The sequence below is a fragment of the Zonotrichia albicollis genome, chromosome 1, assembly GCF_047830755.1.
Source record: "Zonotrichia albicollis isolate bZonAlb1 chromosome 1, bZonAlb1.hap1, whole genome shotgun sequence".
Lineage (NCBI taxonomy): Eukaryota > Metazoa > Chordata > Aves > Passeriformes > Passerellidae > Zonotrichia > Zonotrichia albicollis.
Genome location: NC_133819.1, coordinates 70,722,741 through 70,742,113, shown reverse-complemented (window position 1 = coordinate 70,742,113; position 19,373 = coordinate 70,722,741). Strand labels below are relative to the sequence as shown.

At 35.7% G+C, this 19,373-nt stretch overlaps 1 protein-coding gene across 3 annotated transcripts in view; it reads left to right on the top strand.

Annotated features, from left to right (window-relative positions):
- The window catches only part of EXOC2 (exocyst complex component 2), a 125,748-nt gene that overhangs the window by 49,031 nt on the left and 57,344 nt on the right, over positions 1–19,373 (top strand). For all 3 annotated transcript variants that reach the window (XM_005481686.4, XM_074544568.1, XM_074544562.1), the window contains exons 8-12: positions 1,522–1,667; positions 1,765–1,846; positions 2,349–2,451; positions 5,434–5,552; positions 17,786–17,911. In XM_005481686.4, coding sequence (XP_005481743.2) covers positions 1,522–1,667; positions 1,765–1,846; positions 2,349–2,451; positions 5,434–5,552; positions 17,786–17,911 — 576 coding nt within the window. The remainder of the gene's footprint in view (positions 1–1,521; positions 1,668–1,764; positions 1,847–2,348; positions 2,452–5,433; positions 5,553–17,785; positions 17,912–19,373) is intronic.

Here is a 19,373-nt window from a genome sequence, read left to right as displayed (position 1 = left end):
TAAAAAAAATAGAATCATTTACCTGAATTGAGGATTTCATAAAGAGTTGAAAATAGAATTCACTGTGGTCTTCCTGCAGTTGTCAATTACCTTTTAAAAAAGGTTTGCATTAAATTAAAAAAAAACAAAACTTTGTGAATATAACTTTAATTCCCAGGTAAAGCACATTGCTTCTGGAGTGTTAAAAGAATGCACAAGAAACATATGAATTCAAACAAACAAAATGTTATTTACTAGAAAGATTTACAAAACAATCATTTCTTATAACCTTGAGAAAAATCATACTTTAACAGTGATCTATATTTAAATGTGCAGCTAACTGTTTTCATTGTGCATTTCTCCTTAATGGATTAAAGTATTCTATCCTGAATAGTATGTGGTGGAAATAGATGTCCTGACAAAACTTTTTTTACATCAAGGCTTCAAAATTTCAACAAAGTTTAAACATTATTTAGATATAACAATTATTTTACAAAGACTACTTTTAACATGAGCAGGCCACCCACAGTGTTGACTAGAGAAAATGGCATGCAAGCCACCCAGTGAGACTGATGTAATTTTTTTCATCTTTGCTTAAAGTATAGTCACTAGACCAGATAATGTAGAAACTTCTACATGCAATGATCAAAAAGGCTAAAGCGGTTCCCCCTTTTCTGTTTTGTTTTGGTTAATTAAAAGTAAGTCATAAGTTGAAAAATGCTAATATTCATATGTAGTGTAATTCTTCTCTACTGTAAATGAAATTTTATTATTCTGTGTTATGAAACAATCTTTATTGGAAAATAGAAGGCTTTTTAGTGTAGGACAGCAAAGGTTTTAGGGTGATCTTTAATGTATTTATTGAAGAGTATTTGTTGATAGTATAGACTTAAATACATGAAATTGTTGATTAAGGCTTCATCCTGTGTGTGATGAGAGTTTAAATGCAATGTGAAGACAATTTGTATTCATTCTGTTACAGTGCCCAGCTAGTTAGACGTTTTTAGTCATGACGTCGTCTTTGTCTTGACCATCGGTACTTTTAAGTGGCTCAAATATTGTTAATAATTTTTAAGACTTGACTTTAAAACATTAAAAACTTTTTTGCAAAACCCAGTGATAACTTCAGAAGCTCTGACATTAATTACCAAAATGCAATTATACTTATTTTAAATGTAAAGCTTTCTATGACTTTTTCTATATCCTGAGATGCATAATTTGGTTGTAAAATGTACATCTGGAGCCAAAGCAAACTATAAAATATCTGCAGCAAAGCTAAGCATTTGAAATAGGAAAGAGTGATTGTTTTTAATCGCACAGGGGTCTTACCACATTAAAATGCTAAGTGGTTCACTTTGAAATAGAATTTCAGCAGTTGTAAAATGTTAACACAGTTGAACAAAAAAGTATGGAAATCAGCAGTAATTACTCATTTGCTCTAAAAACACCTTGAATAACTCATTAAAATGAAGAAAACCTGTTTGTGATTTCAACTGATTACTTACTGTACTTTTTCTTACTGTCACCCTTTTTTTGAAATAGGAGCCAGTAACACAGCAGATACCTTATTTCAAGAAGTGCTGGGTCGCAAGGACAAAGCTGATTCAACGAGAAATGCGCTTAATGTTCTTCAACGCTTTAAATTTCTTTTCAATCTTCCCTTAAACATTGAAAGAAATATCCAGAAGGTATAATACTTTAAAAATAATTTTCTGTTTGCTGAAAGTAGCCTTTTGACATTGGTCTTTTTCTTAACAAATGTTAATGCTTGGTTTTGTTTTTAAGGGCGATTATGATGTGGTTATTAATGACTACGAAAAAGCCAAGTCCCTCTTCGGAAAGACAGAGGTTCAAGTGTTCAAAAAATGTAAGATGCAGAGTCTGTTATTTAATGGTTTTGGGGTTTTTTAGCTTTAAGGCTAAAAAGCATATAGGAGACCAAAGAGCTTTTTGTGGTTTTGATACAGATTTTCATCCATACAAATTATGGATTTATAGGAGCCAATTACTCTAAGCAACATATCTGGCAAGTTTTCTGGGTGAGGTATATCCTACAAAATGTGGAATCATGGCCAATCTTATTTATTTATTTAGGCTTGGTATTACTGGACATAAAAAAAGATTACAGCAATTAAAATGTGACTTTGAGTATCTTTCTCACATATTGTTGAAAAGACTTGAAAGTCTAATTCTCTGGTTTTGTAAAACTGTCGTGTATAATATGTTCAGATGTGGCTTGTTATAAAATGATTTGTATTGATTTCCACATTAGCTCCCGAAATGTCAGATACCCTAGGAAACTAATGTAATTTTCAGTTCATGACACTGCTTAAGGACACATTGGATTTATTCCTGCTCCCTACTCCTAGATTATGCTGAAGTTGAAACCAGAATTGAAGCTTTACGAGAACTTTTGTTGGATAAGCTGCTTGAAACTCCATCAACATTGCATGATCAGAAACGTTATATAAGGTAATCATTTGCCTAGTGGCTTCATCAGACATATGGTGTTTAATGTGTATTTAAATGTTTCCTAAATAGGGTAGTGACTAGTTTTACTATGGTTTAAATACTGATTTTAAAGATGTGAGTATTTTGAGACTTCATGATTATATAAATAATGGCAATAGAATGGTACTGGATTGTTTATTGAAGGACTGAAAACCAGTTCTTGAATGAGAACAATTTAGTGCAGCATAATTGAGATTTGAATTTGATTTTTTAAATTTAGAAGGCATGTTGAGATTTTGTTGCATTCTCTTAACCCACATATTGCAAGCTGTGTTTGAAATGACCAGTCCTAGTCTGCATACCTCAAAATAGATTCCTTATTAACTTATCTTATGCTTCAGTTTGACTTGACATTGAAATGGAATCATCCTGAGAGAGATGACAGGGAGGCTTTAATGCAGACTGTTCTGTTGTTTGAAAGTGATATTGGCTCTTTTATTGCTCAGCCTTAACAATGAAGTTCCTTTGTATTTCATGAACATGAACCAGTTTCCCAGTTTTCATTAACATTTACAGATGATCTATTTTTCACAAAACTGATGTCTGTTGTAGGGCTGCTGAGATGAGCTGATGATTCAACTTTTCAGTTGTTGGTGCCAAACTTTAGAGTGCTCCGGTATATTTGATGGCTTTATTTAGAAAGCTTTTGAGATTTGGATGCTGCCAGGGCATCCTGGTGTGTCTTGACAATCTCAGTGTTTTTATCCGTTATCGTAAAAAAAAAACAGACCAAATGTGCTGTGCAGGAAGCATTTGTAAAATTCAGACATCTACACAAGGTCTTGAGCGTTCTGTGTGTGTACAGGCCCAAGTGTGGTGTTGGTGTCTTAGGTCCCTTTGCATCATGTGAGTTTATGACCACAGTGGCCTCTGTGAATTTATGCAGAGTGCTTCTCATTCTTCTGGATGCTCTGTAAACATTGCCTGTTCATTGGAATTGGTTTTTAAGATCAATAGTTCAGCGTTTTATGTCTGTGAAGGTGGCACTGGCCATTCCTTTTCTCTGTGACACTTGAAAACTTTAAAGAGCAGCTGTTTAACCTAAGCCAGGTGTTAGGACCGTTTCTAAGGGTTCTTTGAAACACTTACAGTTAGTTGTACATGTGCTTGATTCTGCTTTTCCGTTTGAGGTTTCTTGTGGGGTTTTTTTGGTTGGTTGTGTTTTATTGATTCTTGCTTGAGTTTTTGGGGTTGGTTGTTTTGGTTGTTATTTTTAAGGTGTTTTCATTTCTAGCCCCTTACCTTGAACTATTGAATCTTTAAAAATACCCCAGCCTATGCAAAAGCATTTGTTAATGTAACAAAATGTATTCCACATGTAGAAGTATAATAAGGCAGAGCAGGGAGTGCATGAATGTGGAATGATTCAGTTCTAATGAATCAAGAGAATCCCAGCTGACAAAATTGTTAAATTGGTTTCACTATTCTAAGTATACATGGGTATATAAGTGTAAATTTTCTGAATGCAAGGTATGAAGTAGATTTTCTTCAGGGGACTTCAGCAAAAATGAAACTAACAAAATCCAAAATGTAAAATAGTTTGCATAAATCCTGCCCTTTTTATGAGGGTTTTTTCTTCCTTGATACACTTGATTTGTATGTCTCTGAAGTTGAAGGCTGACCAAGACCTAAAAAACAACCTACTGTGGTTTTCTCTTTCAGATGTTTAATGTTTATAAATAGGCTTCAATTAATATTTTCCTCTCATTGTATTAGAGTATTCACACTGGTAATTATTTTATACTGTTCAGAAATAGTTTACCATAGCACTTAGCGTCCAAGTACATGTACGCATTTCAAGACCAGTGGTAATACTTTTTTTAGTTTTGTGCCTAAGACTTAAGTCCCCCGTAACACTGAAAAGGACTTGAGCTCATAATTTATAAATGTCACCCTGTCAAAATGGTTAGTTGTATAATTTCCTCATCCATCCAACCAGTCCTACTTTGACAGTTTATTTTTTCTTCAAGTGCTGCAGACTTTCGTCAAAGAAGACAGAATTCAACACAGTCCTAATTAGCATTAGGTATTATTGTAGTAAAACAGCTTTTGCGAGGGAGTCAACATTCCCTGCGCTGCTTAAGATAATTTATCAGTATAGTTCACCTTAAGCATCTTGACTTTTTTTAATCTGTCCCGAGTCTCATTCATGCAAAATATAAGAGTGCCTCAAACAGTAGAGAAGCCAGCACTTTTTGAAAATACTCTTTTAGAAGTCCTGTTGTCAGATAGTCTTGAATGCCATACATGAGACACATTCTTTTTGTGTTCTCTTCAAAATCACAACAGCTGGCTTCTAATGCTCCTCTCTCCCTAAAGACAGACAGTATTTTGCTTCTGCAATTTAGAAGCCACAATCCTTTTTGTTATCTCCCTCACTTCTTTTCTTTCAGACTGTGCATGGACTAAAAACCACCAGCCCAAAATAAACAAAGAGCCCAGGAGCTTGATTTACCTATGTTTGTGCATGCATGTGCTTAAATTAATGAGCTGCCAGAAATTAATTCCTTCTGTAATTACTTGTTAAAATTACATGATGATACAATCATATAATATCAATTGGAAGAAAAATACTATATTTTATGTACTTGAGATGCCATCACTAGTTGCCCTCAAATCTGGACCACTAAGCTGCAACCTTGCAGATAAAGAGTTTGGTTTCCTGCATACTTTACTAGAGACATAACTGGAAATGCATATTAATATGATATTAAAGAGTTTGTTATCTGTAAATTTTTTGGTGGAATTTTTCCTTACTAATTGAAGAAGGGCAAATGCAAAACTTCTGTTTGCAGTGGATGTGAGCATATCTTAATACATATTCTTGAATTTTTAAAATTATGTAAAAAAAGTAAAAGTATTTCTTAGTACATGCTTAGTCTGTTTTAATGAGGCCTTCAGTGTGTCAAGTCAGAACTGTGATTTTTGGACTGGATTTTACAGATATCTTTCTGATCTTCATGCACCTGGGGACCCAGCTTGGCAGTGCATTGGTGCTCAACATCAGTGGATTCTGCAGCTCATGCACAACTGTAAGGAGAGCTATGTTAAAGAACAAAAAGGCAAGGATACATTTTTATTTTATCTTTATATATAGATATATGTATATATATACACATTGACATTTAGGAATTTGTCATTGCCTTTTATTTGATTGTAGTGTTCAGAGGATATTTTAGGTTTTCCCCATCAATTTAGATAGCTTTTTACAAAGCTGAATACTGACTTAATTTTTTTTCTTTATTCTGTTATAAACACAAAACAGCAGTTGGAGTTTTCTTTTTGCTTAATTTATAAGTTTTAAGCTCTTTACATGGCAAAAGCTTTAGATTTCAATCATTTCTTCATGGTTTACTGTTCTCTTGAAGCATTTCTTTGAGGTCATATCAAGTTTGGATTGTTCTGTGAATCTGCTGGTTAGATTACTTTGTCACAAGATATTCTGTTAATATATGGATACCTGGGATATTGGAGCACAGTGGAATAATGCTTAATTCCTTGACATGTAGTGAATGATATTATGGAGTCCTCTTCTTCTTTGTGTGCAGTTTCAAAATTCAGATTGCACTGAATCTGCACAGACCTGGGAGCTGGACAAAAGGGATATTTAGGCAAAGTTATTATTTAGACTGATATGAATACATAGTTATATTCTGTCTTTGACAGCGTTGCTCCTCAAAGAAATGTTTAGGTATTGCTTGCAGGTGTTGCTGCAATTTAGCTACAAATTAACAAGATCTATCACACTGGCCTATGTATAAAAAGCCTTCCAGCAGGTGGAAGGCTGCTGGCCTGACATTTCTAGTAGTAAAATCGGAAAACTGGATTTTCAAATTAGGAACTAGAAGCAGTACCTTGTTTCTTAAGAAGTCTTACAGAGTTTGCTGCCAGTTCTGAAATGAATAGGCATATTGGAATCTGGCATCCCTTGGCTTACAGGTAACTCCCATGTTTAGTGTTAGTGTATGCGGATCCCAAGCCAAATAAGTTGTTTTTTTTTTTCCTGAGAAACCACAACAGTTTTACTGAGTTGGAACTGCTGTAGAAATGTGCTGTAAATTTTCTGCAGAGCAGAACAGTGTTGTTCTGCAGCTCTCTGTTGCACACGTTGTGACATGAGATAAGGAGTTCACAGGATGCATCACTTGTGACAGCAATGTCAGAAAGTTTTAGCTTAAAAGTGTGCACAGACCATCATTGTTCTGCTACACAGTGTGAAGTGCTGTGGAAGCAGCTGGAATGCCACACTGTTTTCTAGGCATCTTGATCAAAATTTACAATGTTTCCAAACCCCATCTTCTTTCCTTGTCAAAAGCCCTCATGAGGCACTGCCACCAGCCTCACAACATTAAGTTATCGGGAGCAAAACTCACTTGTGAAAACAGCCATGGTTAATAATTTGAAGCTTCTTTCTTCTTTCACTTAAAAAATTTTGTATGACCATTTTCCACTTTTTAGCAAGACAAATAGACACATGATGATACTTAGTGCTTGATACTTTTGTTTTAGTAGTCTCTGTAATTCTGATATGCAGGCTTCAGTGAATGAGTGGAAAACATTCCTATATTAGTTTTGAAAACTCTCAACATGTTTGGTATTTTTCTTGCAACAAAACTGCTTTCCTCAGCCATCATGTCAGTGGGGCCATTATGATACAGCTCTGTTTGACTCACAGAAGAGGGAAGTTAAATTACTTGAATGCCCAGCAAGTGCAAGTATCAATAGTTAATATTTTGTGCATGTATGAAATAAATGCTAACAACTCATTGAATGCCAATCATTTTTTTTTCCAGTCTTCTATGTGGTGTTCCACTGGTAATAGTTTTTTGTACAGATTTTAAAATACTCAAGAATCAATCCTAGCTGATTGAATTTCTCACTTAGTATCTAGTAGGACAAAGGAAAGTCGCTGAGCATGATTTTAACTTTCCACAGATGTTTAATTTTGGCATGCACCAGGTAGGAGACAGAAAAAAGAGAATTCAGCAGAATTGACTTTAACTGCCAAGTAGAACAGTGCTGGTTGTGATCAGAGGCATGGCATGCATTTTAGTCTACTTTAATAGGTGTATGCTTTTCAAACAGGGAAGGTGTGGAGATTTGCTCAATTTGGTTATGCAAGACTGTGGGATCTAATCAGCTCAAACAAGTTAGAAATGTTATTTATAGGTTCATAAATTCCTAGGCCCTTTTTAAGATAAAATTATAATAAATTTTCAAGCATATAAGTCGTCCACTTAACACATGCTTCAAAAAAATATTTAGTTTTTTGTTTATCGAGCATTTGAGGGAAGAGATGGATCATAAGACTGGTATTCTTACGAAAAGAATAGGTTTCCATTGTTTCTAGCAAATGGCAGTTTTCATATTATGAATGCTGAAACAAGCAGACAGCAATTACAGTTCTACCTTGGGCATACCAGCTATTTCTGGCTATTCTTACCTTCGTTCTTTTGCCAACTGAATCAGATTGAGTCAAAACTTTTCGGCATAGTAAACTTAAACCTCAGTAGCAGATTGTATCTATTTTTACATTTCTGTGAAATTTTTCACCTTTCAGCTGAGCTTTTGCCAAAGTATTTTGCTACTATTTTATTAGTTTTGAAAGGAGAACTGTGCTCTGAGTCATTACACATGACTTTTTTCTACTTTAAATAGATTTTGAATTAGACAAAGTGTCTGCCTTTCTTACCTGGATATGGCTGGGGTTTTTTAAACCATTATACATTCTGGACAGGATTTTTGCAGATGATTGTCAAACTGCAAATATTCTAAAAGATTTTACTTACTGGCCGTGATGTATTCAGGAAGGGAAGGCTTACACTGCAGTTATTTGTTAAACAAGCTAAAATACAATCCTAAGTAAATTCAAGAACTTACTCCAAATTTAGTCACTAGTACAAGTCAACACTGTATTATATGGGGCAAAATTGTTCCAGTTGTCTTCACACAACAGGAAGGCCGACTCATTAGTCATTGCATCTGAAATACTTTCATTTTCTTATATAGAAATAGCATCTTCTCCTGTTGTCTGTAAGAGATTTTGCTTTATCCAGTGTGCAGTTTATCTCGGCTGTTTGAGGGGCCTGGGAAGGCCTGAGGGTGGCCTTGGGGCACCACGCGTGTTTAAGGACGAGAAGAGGCTTCAGTTCTTCTTTCTGGTTTTATGTTTATTAATTGTTTATCTAAAAGATGTTCTTTCAGCCTAACAAAGATCCGCTCAGCAGTCAGCCATGGGCACACTCTCTCTCCCTCCGGGGCAGGCACCTATCTTTATACCCATTGTGACGTGTACAATATTTATCATTTTTCCCCAATACCATCTATTCTTATAACTCGGTGTACTCTTAGTAATAACCAATCCAAAAATGCCACCGTGGCCAAAGAAGATGGAGGAGAGGAGGAAGAAGAAGGAGGGCAGGACACACCCCAATTCCTCCATCTTACTCCTCTAAACCCCCCTGTACATAAGTCCTAAACCCTGTTTCTTACCCTCTAATTAGCTAATCCCTTCACCACTCACCTGGTGAAGCCCTCATCCTTGTCGTCTCCTGTGTAGGGATAAAGTCCAGCTACCAGACACTTCTGGTAACATTCCAGGACTCCCGAGACCCCCAAGCTGGTCTCGGAGGCTCAGCATCTCAGGACTGAGATCTTGAGATCCGACAATCCAGAACAATAATAATGGCAGACGGGAAAAATCCCCAGTACTGACAAGAAGTCAGTCTAGTTTTCTACATCCTCTCTAGGGTCCTCACCTGATGATTCTGTTCTTGTTAATAACTTCCAAGGGTCTCCAAATTGAAGGACAGGAGTGAGCTAATTTAGATGCCAAGGTATTGCAATGTGCTATCAGAACTTTGTGTATTAAAGATATATTTAAATACATGTTTGTTTTAGGTTGATAACGAGGTATGTATTTTTGATCTAAGTGTGCATCCTTCACTACTATCACAGATTTTTTTAAAAAAATACCTCTGAGCTTTTATATTACTAGAGATGAACCCCATTTTGTAAGAAATACTCAGCAATTGGAATTATGTCCTAGATGTGCAAAGTATCATTTAATATCATATCATGGTGCAGTTTCTGACACAACCTGAAAGAAGAAACCGTGGCAAGTTTACATGACTGTAATGATCCTGGAGTTCTTTCTCATATTTTATTTCAGGGGTCACACAAATCTTGTGTGTTTCCAATACTGTCTGTTTCCAGTTAATCCAACTTGTGTTGATATTATTTCCAAAAACTTAGAGCATATCCAGCTGTGCTAAGCTTTGTCAAATAATTGGCATTGTGATTTAAATAGCTGACAACTGCCAACAGCAAATTGTTTAACTGAATCTTTTCTTTGATTTTAATAGACATTGATCATCTACTACAATTTGATCATTAGTTAATTAGTTGCATTTATTTCAATGGGTACAGGTAGGATGGGGAATTCTCTCAAGTCCTGTGTATGAAGTACTACACAGCAGCATTTTGGAGTGTATTATTTCCCTTGAGGAATAACTCTGAATGTGCATGGATGTAGTGTTTCCCCTCAGTCTAAACAACCCTGTTGGTTTGCTGATTAATCTTGTGTTTTGTAGATTAATGTTTCATTATGTGCTAAAATATGACTGTTGTTACTCACCCATCATTGCCTTTAGCCTATCTGTTTCTTGCTATAGCAGACTTTCCTCATTTATGAGGCAAAAAAAATGCAGGCATGGGATATTTGTATTGTGAGAAACTGCTTGATTCCAAGCCCACATGTTTTAAGGAGTGAGTAGAAGTGCAGATAAGAGAGCAGATCACAATTCCTCCTGTGCGGAAGTATAAGTAGCCAGGACAAAGAGACCAAACAGTGTTGCCAAAGGCATAGTGAGGCAGTACAGGGGATGCCAGAATCATTAAGCTCCCTTGCTCCTGTCTTTGTATTAAGGCATTCTCCTGCTTCTCTGATGGTCACATTCTTTCATTAAAGGTGCAGCTGTAGATGCAGCTGTGGGACCCATGTGTAATTGGCTAGAGCTCTGGCTCTGCTTATGTAGTAGTGCTTCTAAATATATGGACTTATTGCATTAAATAGAAAACTTAAAATGCTATCTGCCTTACTCTTGGAATAGGCAGTTGTGCTCCTTTGTTGTTTTTGAAACTTTTGTTATAATTATGAAGTTTTCCTAAAGCATAGATTAATTAGTGTTATCTATCTAGTCATATTCCACTGTTCTATCCACTGGGAGGACTTTGAGTAGGTCAAGCCAGGTTGCTGCTGTTGTTTAGTATGTAGATATGTTAAGGAGATGCATGAGACAGAAAAGAAATGGAAAAAGAGTGTTTTTTCAAGCCATTAATATAAAGGTTACCATGGTAGAGCATATGCTCACCCAAAAGTGTATTTATTAGATTTCTACTAAGAAACATTTGAATACTAAACTGATTTGTGCTGGTATTTTATGCCTTGTATTGGCTAAAGCCCAAATTGCTGCTTTTGACATATGATCTTCTGATTTGTAGACGTCTAGGGACTTTCAGATCTGGTACCTGGATACTAAATTGTTTCCTTCAGTTAAGACTTTATGTATTTTTAAATTGCAACTATACTTGGCAATTTATTATTAAATCATAATTGTAGTTTTTCACTATAGTTTATGCTTCCCAGATTTGTTGGAGTGCAGGAAACATAGAGAACATAATGACATAAGATGACATGAAAATAAATGTAAATAAATGAGGTTTAGTTTAAAATTTTCCTGAGGCACTGGGCAGATAGCCAAAAGGAGTTAAGCAATGAGATTCTTAATGGAAGTATAAGGGATAGAAGCTGTGGAGGTTAAGACTATTTTCTGTGTGGCCAGTGGTTATTTGCTTAGACTTTAATAGTGGCTTATTAGGTTTCGTGATCCTTTGAACTAAAATGGGTATGAACTGCCATCCAGTTATCATTAAACTGTCTGGGAAATCTTTAATTTCTTAACAGGTTGTTGCAAATTTTGTCAAGTCTGACTCCTACAAATTCTTATTAAAAGCACTTTAGCCAATATTTTTGATGGTGATTCGAGTGACCTAAATCACTCATCTGTGATGCAAATCTTTGAGATTTTGTGTAATATTGTTGAAAATAAGCTACCTGTTAATAGCTAACCTGATTAGAAACTAAAGCTGTAAATGGAAACACTGACATGGTTGTAGTGTGATCTTTCTGCTGCCCTTTGATTTGCAAAATATATAATACACAACCCATTAAAGTTCCCAATGTAGGGCTAGCTCTCCAAACAGAAGTATGGTACTACAGTCTCTAATAGTCCAGTCTTTGTGATTTTTTTTAAATTATTATATTTTTTTTTAGTTCTTGTTGCTGAAAAAAACTGTAATTTTTGCAGCACTGAGTATGATGCTCAGCTCTCCAAATATTGTAAAATAAATTCTGCAGGGTTTTTCTGTGCCAGAGTAACAGCAGCTGTACTTGGTGTGAAAGAGAGAAATGGATGCCTTGACCATGTTGCTCTTTTTTTCTGTGCCACACTGAGATTCTATTCACCTTGCAATGAATGATCCATCTTTGTTAGATCAGACAGGCCGGCAAGGCTTGTGTCAAAAGGGCCTTTTCAATTTGTTATCCTAGCAGCTGGTTCTCTTCCATTGCCTTTGCTTACTGTACATCTGGAAGAAGAATTCTTGCAGCTGGGAGCCATTTCATGTCTAAACCACATCCCCTGTCCATAGCAGAAATACCCTTTTGACAGCAGATGTCAAGCAAACCCTTAATGGGTTATTAATTAAAAAAAAAAAAGTGAGAATAAAAATTGATCAGTACAAAAATGGATAGCAGACTCATTTTCCTCCTTTACTACCTGTATTTGTAAGTTTCCTGTAATGTAGACGTTCTAGTAGAATCCGGCATGTTCAGAAGTTCGGAGGGCATTCTTATTTTATATCCTACTTTAAATAATATTAAAGTACTATAAAGAGAGTAACTATTGGGAATAAGAAGCAACACAGGGAGCTTAAAACCAAAATTTTAAAGATTATTATGAATGAAGATAGAATGAAACTCTTCAGTGGTCAGACTTTACCTTTGTGTCTGCTCCAGTCTTCAGTACTTTTTCAGGAGGAAAAGTGAGTTTTTTCAGAAGTGCTGGTGATCTTAATGTCTGCTGGCACTAGTAAAATGAAGCAATCTTTATTTATCTGCTGAATTTGAATGTTTGGCTCTTGTTTCCTAATTTTTTGGTCTGAAGGGCTGACAATAAGGAATATCCTTAGGCTGTAAAATACTTAGAACACCACTAGAATAGGCCCACTTACCCTTTTTGTAGTAAACTGAAAAACAGTTTCATTATAAACACATTTACAGTAATGAAGACTAGCCTTAAGATTTTTAAAAGCATTCATTTCTAAATATCTCCCAAAACCAATTTTTTCTATAAATTTTAATCTTCCATGCTCATATCTTTTCTAGAAAAACAATCCATTTTCTTCTTGATCACTATAAAATGTCAAGTGAGAAAGAAAAAGACCTTAAGAAAAAGAATAAAATTTCTATTCATCTGCTTAATAATAATAATAATAATAATAATAATAATAATAGTAATAATGTTATTCATCTGCTGAGCAGGTTAATTTTTCAGTAATTTCTCCTACTCACCTAATTTCTAGCCTAGCCAAATGGAAATTCTCACTGCGGTGTCCTTGAAAGGAAATTTATCCTGGTTGTGTCGGTGCGGGCTCCAGGCACTGTGTGTTTGGTCAACAAGCAACAGTGGGTGGTCAGGCTGTAGCACAGGACAAGGGCCCGCTGTGCACAGGAAAAAGTGTTCAAAGGTGTTTGAGGCTGGTGAGGAAGTCTGCCGCCCTTCAGAGACCCAGGAGGCTGCAGATCAGCCTTCCTTGCTATTGTAGCCTGTGAGAAAATTCACTGCAAGATACATAATGGGTAGGAAAACAGAGTGGCTGTGTTCACCTGCTTGCACATCTTGTCGGGTCTTTTTTTGTTTTAAATTATCTTGCTCATATATGTCATGTATGTGTTGTATGTACGTGTTGTATATTAGCAAGTCTGTGTAATGACTGACATTTGACTTAACATGGAAAATATCACTTAAAAATTACTTAACCTAAGATTGGTCACTTGTTAACAATTTCCTTTGTCCCTGAAGGAAGTACTGGCACAATATTAATGCCCTGATCACCAGTAGCTTTTGTAAAAATCTTTACTGGAAGTCATGTAATTGATACACTGGGCTGACAGAATTGCAGAGTGGCTGAGGCTGGATTATCGAGGGAGGCGAGAGATCTGTGACTCCTTCAAGAAACCTCTGCCTGCCAGACCTCAGAGGGGGGAAAAAACCCAGGCAGTTGTGGAGCAATGGATATTGCAGGATAATTTTTACACTCAGTTTGGTAATAATTTAGGAATATGAAGGTAAAACAGCTTTTAAAATTTTATATCATTGACTGGTTTGCATATCACTGAAAAAATTATTTTAGGCAAATTTCTTTTCAGTTGTCTTTTTAATGGAGGTTGTAACATACTGCTTGCCAAGAGCTTGCAGGTAATAATCCAAAAAATGGTTTGTACTGTACTGGTTGTTTGGTACTGTAGGAACCTATAGTATGATAAACCTTCAGTGCAGGTGGCTTTTGATTTACAGAGAGTTAGAGAAATAATATCAAAAAGAACTGTACTTTTACTGTGTTCTTTAGATTCTTATTTTGGTGAGATCTTACTGCACTAGAACAGAAGAGGAGTGAACAAAACCACTGAAACATTTTTATTTCACATAGCCTCTGAATGCACACCTACAAAATATCAGTGCACAAAAAGTTGGAACCCACAAAAATCCTTTAAAAGAATAAAATTAAAGCAGCACTGAAGTCCCTAAAACTTCATATTTGATCTTTACATTATTATTATAGTTGTAAATGTAATAAGCCATTAATTATACTTCTGTTTCGTCATTACTGCTGGGTAGAAGAAGATAATCTAGTGCTTTTTCTTTTCCTATGTTTCCTTGGTTAAATATACACTTGGCACTAGAATCTCTCACAGATAATACTCCATGTAGATGCTGTATTTTGGAAAAAAGTACTTTTGTAGCTTCAAAGATGCAGTGTATTTTTTAAAAGTAAGGATCTACTGAGAATATTTTTTCATGTTGTTTATACTTCTTGAAACCTGTTAGCACAGTAAAAAGTTAATTTCTCAAAACTTTGCATTGTTGCTGTCCTACATTCAGGATCTAGGAATGTAAAAATAGTACACAAATCAAATACTGAGTGGGCAGTAAATTAGTATTTGGTTAGTTTATTTAGGTTTATAAATATTATTGTCTGCAGTCCATACTACTATTAATTCATTGTATTGCATTACGCTGCTAAATTTAAGCTGCTGGCTCCAGAGAGGGAACGACTTGGGATAGAAGAAAAATTGTTTGTAAGTTAGCTCTCACTGTTTTTTACAAGATTTATGTGTTAGTGTGCAGTCTTCATGCACTATCTTCTGGTAGGGTGAGAGCAAGATCAGCTTTGCTAATGTAGTCCAGATGTTTATTAGTCCTGAGGGTATATGTGCTGTTGTAGTTCCCTGCTGCTGTGTTATACTTGCTTGTAATGCTAGACAACCAATAAAGAAATTAGTTCATGTTAAACTTTCTTTTCCTGGTATGCCAGCAAACTGATGATGTGGTTTTTCTGGTGGAACAAGAGAGTATACTTTACATGTTTTCTGTTACATGGTGAATATATAAACCATTCAGGCTGCATGGGCTTAGTGCATCAGCAGCAATACAGTTACCTCAAGCAAGTGGTTTTAATTGAGCTAATTCACATTAAGGTGTTTTAGTGAGTGTCTGTTTTTCTTAATTCTGAGGTTTAATTGGCACTGTCATATTTAGAGACCATCTGTTTACAAGGCATTCTTTATATTAACATGCTGTCTGAAATCTGAGAACTTAAATTGTATGCAGAGAGATTAGAGGAATTTTCTGTTGTATTTATTGTGAAAATAATGCTGCTACACTCTTGCCAGTGGGTTTTTTTTTATTTTTTAATAAAATATGTTTTAAATAGCAATGCCTGTGACAATTTTGATTTAGCCTTCTTGACGTACTTTCTTTTTTTTCCAAATAAAATGCAAATATGTTCAATCTCACTCAAATGTTCCTGAAATCCCAGGAATTGTGTGAGACACTTAAATTTTTTCAGGGTCTTCTACAATTTTCTTTTCATTCAGTGTAGAACTTCTGTAAGATAATGAATTTTTATATTTATTTTTTTAAATCTGAAGGGGAATTAATTTGTTTTGGTTTTACTTAATTCTGTAAGATGGCTGGGTTGTTTCCCTGGGTGCTGATTACTGCAGAGCTTTGGTTTTTTGCTTTTTCATTATTGTGCATTTTTAATTCTTTCAAAAGGGAAAATCTTTCCACAAATTTTTGTTCAAACTCTTGAACAAGATCTACATACTGTAGAACATACTGTAGATCTTGTCTGTGGTGACAGTGGATAACCACCTAAATCACTGCAGCAGATTCTGTGTTGCTGAAAACATCATCATTTTAAAGCTGGTAAAGATGAGCTGTGTTTAATAAGCGGTGTAGGAGTTATGCAGTGAACAGAATCATAGCACAGCCTGCAGGCAGGGAGGCTGAGTCCACCAAGTCAGTAAATACAGTGTGTCAGTCACAATTGTGAATGATGTAGCACATTGGATCTATTTACTTATGTGTCTTATGCTATGAACAGTAAGATGATGAATGGAAGAACTGACAGTTATTTTGGTAATGATAATGCTACTGTGAAAGACCATAGGAAATTTCTTTAAAAGCCTTTAAAGACTTATGAGAGAAAGAACTTCTTTCAAAATTAACTAAAACCCAATACTGTCACCTATTGGAAGTTTGTGATAAGTTTCACAATACTTTAGATTGCTCTTTAAGCCCCAGCTGTTAAAAGGATTAGGTGTATCTTTTCTGCCATGCTGCTCTGACACTAAAATAAATGTGCTTTGAATAGTTTTCGCTTTGTGTTACTCCTGAATCTGAGTATTTCAGTGTTACAGCTGGTGGTCGTCCTCTGTGACCTTCTGTTATTTTAAGTGAATGTAGGTACCAATGGAAAAGAGCAACAGTATAAACTCAGATGCTGAGATTCTCACTACAAAATTCAGGATTAATTACCAGGGACGGTTTCATCTCAGTATAAGAAAATATTTTTTTGCATTGAGAACAATCAATCACTGAAGTAAGCTCCCCAGTGACATTGTAAAGCTGCCATCACTGGAGGTTTTCAACAGTGGACTGGACAGAGTGCTAGTAATTTCACCCTGGCCCCCTTTCCCATGAAAGGCTGGACTAAATAGTCTTCTGAGGTTCTTTACAACCTGGGATGTTCTATAATTCTGGGAATTTTGATTGATTTTAAGTTTACTTGTTACAGCTCAGTTGAGCAATGCTGAAGTAGTTTTTAATGACTACTTTCAGAAATGTCTCTATAAGGTGAAATGCATAAAGCAGCAATTTTAGACTTTTGAAAAGTTATTGGCAGTGTCACAGTATATTAAAAAATTATCATAATCCTCTTATTTTTCTTATATGACTGTTTTTCAAAATGCATGATAGACTCCAAGTATCTACCTCCATCAGATGAGATCTTAACTTAGGCTTGTGAATAGGGACCTACATGTGGACAGGCACCCAAAGTAAAAAAAAAAAATGTTTGATACACTGGAAAATATTTTTTGGGTTTGTAGTTATGTATAAATAAGAACATTTACAAAGGAAACATGCCATTAGTTCCTCTGATTCCTGATGGATGGATTCTCTCTACCTGAACTTCATAGAGGCAAAACAGCTGAGTAATAGTTGAACATTCTGTCTTTAACTGCTTCAGCTAGACACAAAAGAAACTTTTGCTGTTGAAAAGTGTGTTTAGGACATACACCAGAAAAAAAGCATAGGCAATGTCATTAATGGCATAAATACATTTTTATCCATGGCTTTCAAGCAACTTGTTAATTTGCCTGTTAGTTGTATGGCATTAATTATAAACAGAGAAAGCTACAGTTCAAAGAATGGCATTTTCCCCATCGTACTTGTGGTTTTGGCTTTGCTACAGGAGTCAGTAGTGGTGGTATTGAATAGCATTCAGTATTGAATAGATACAGATGAACTGAGAGTCTAAATAAAGAATGTTTTTGGAAGATAACATTTGTATCACTGTTAAATTAGAATTCCACATGCAGCATGCACATTCATGTCAGCCGATGTGCAAAATTGTCCTAACTTTTGGGTTTTTCCCCTCTCCCCAGGCAGTGCATTGCTCCACAGCCCCATGCTGGACCTGGACAGTGATGTGCGTCCATCGCCCATCGGCCATCTCAGTCAAACTGCGTCACTGAAGAGGGGCAGCAGCTTTCAGTCTGGCCGTGATGATGGTAGGTATCTGTTCTATTTGAAAAAAAGAAAGTGCAGGCCCCACTGTCCACTCTGTGGTGTAGTCAAAAAGCCCAAACAACAACCCACACACTGTGTGTTTGCTTTGAATTGTTACAAAATACAATTCTTTCTTCTTGTGCACCATTGTTGCTCACTGAAGCATGTAATCCTCCATATTTTCTGCAAGCAAAGAGCAGTTCATAAAATTCAAGTTCAAGGTTTGCTTCTTAGAATGTAGTTAAAGTAGTAAAAGTATTTTTTTTCTACAAGGCCAGATCTTTTCTCCTGCATGTATGGCCACCTACCACCTACTACATTTTGCTTGTTATACCTTTCATGCATGTTTGCTAAGATGGTTCTCTTTGCAATTGCACCTTCTGTGTCTTCACATATCTGGCTCTCTGATTCTTTAAACCCAAAAAGGGAAACAAAATGTTTGACTAAGCTCAAGCAGTCTGTCTCTCCACAACCTGCTGAGGCCTTCTGTGTTTTGTCATCGATACCCTTGTCCAAACAACTTCTTCTCAGGAATCTTTCAGTGATGACTTCACAGGAGACAGAAAACATGCTTTTCACAGAATAGATCGTTCCTTACTGAAATAGCTGTCTTACTGTTGTTACTCTTGTTATTTCTCAGCCTAAAGCCTATCATGGAGGTGATTAACAAGTGTTAAAAAGCAAAACACTAAATTGCTGGTTGTTTTTTAATGCCATCCACTAACAATATGAATACCACACTTAATGTAGCAAGCAACACCCAAAATCCAGTTTATTTTTAAGTTGTTTGAATTCTTTTGCGTGAGCAGGGACTTAATTGCATATATGACTGACAATTCCACTTCAGTTATTTTACTTTTAAAGTCTTAGTTATAGATCTGTTACCTTTTACAAACTGAAAAAGGTAAAATTTCAGTAAGTTTTCCACATTCTGTGGACACCCATTTAAACCAAGATTCAAAGGAAAACTGGAGAATTGGAGCACTTTAATAATCCATCCCAATAATAGGTGCCTCTGAGCTGAGTTCCTTGGTGCTTAGATGCACATGACCGCTGATAACTCTGCCATCCTTGTTCTTCTCTGAGGGGAGAGACAAAGCAAGCCTACAATTGAGGATGCCTGTGCAAGAGCTACCATTCCAAATGTGCTGTGTTCTGTCTTCAGTTTGTTTGTGGATCTTTTTAGTCTTTGGTGAAATTAGGGAATGGCATCTCTGGGCTTTTTTTGTGATTTGGTGTGTTTGGAGCTTTTTTTTCTCCAATGTGTTTGACAGTGATTGTCCAAGACATTCATTAAATAAATTACTATTAATTCAAAACTGCAATGTTCGGGTAACATTCAGCTCTTGCTTGAGCATATGTTCATGAGAATATGTAAACAATAGGCAATAGCTCTCGTTTCCTCTTTAGAATGGTATAGCAGAGATTATAATAAAATCAATGGAATAAGATATAGATTGGAGT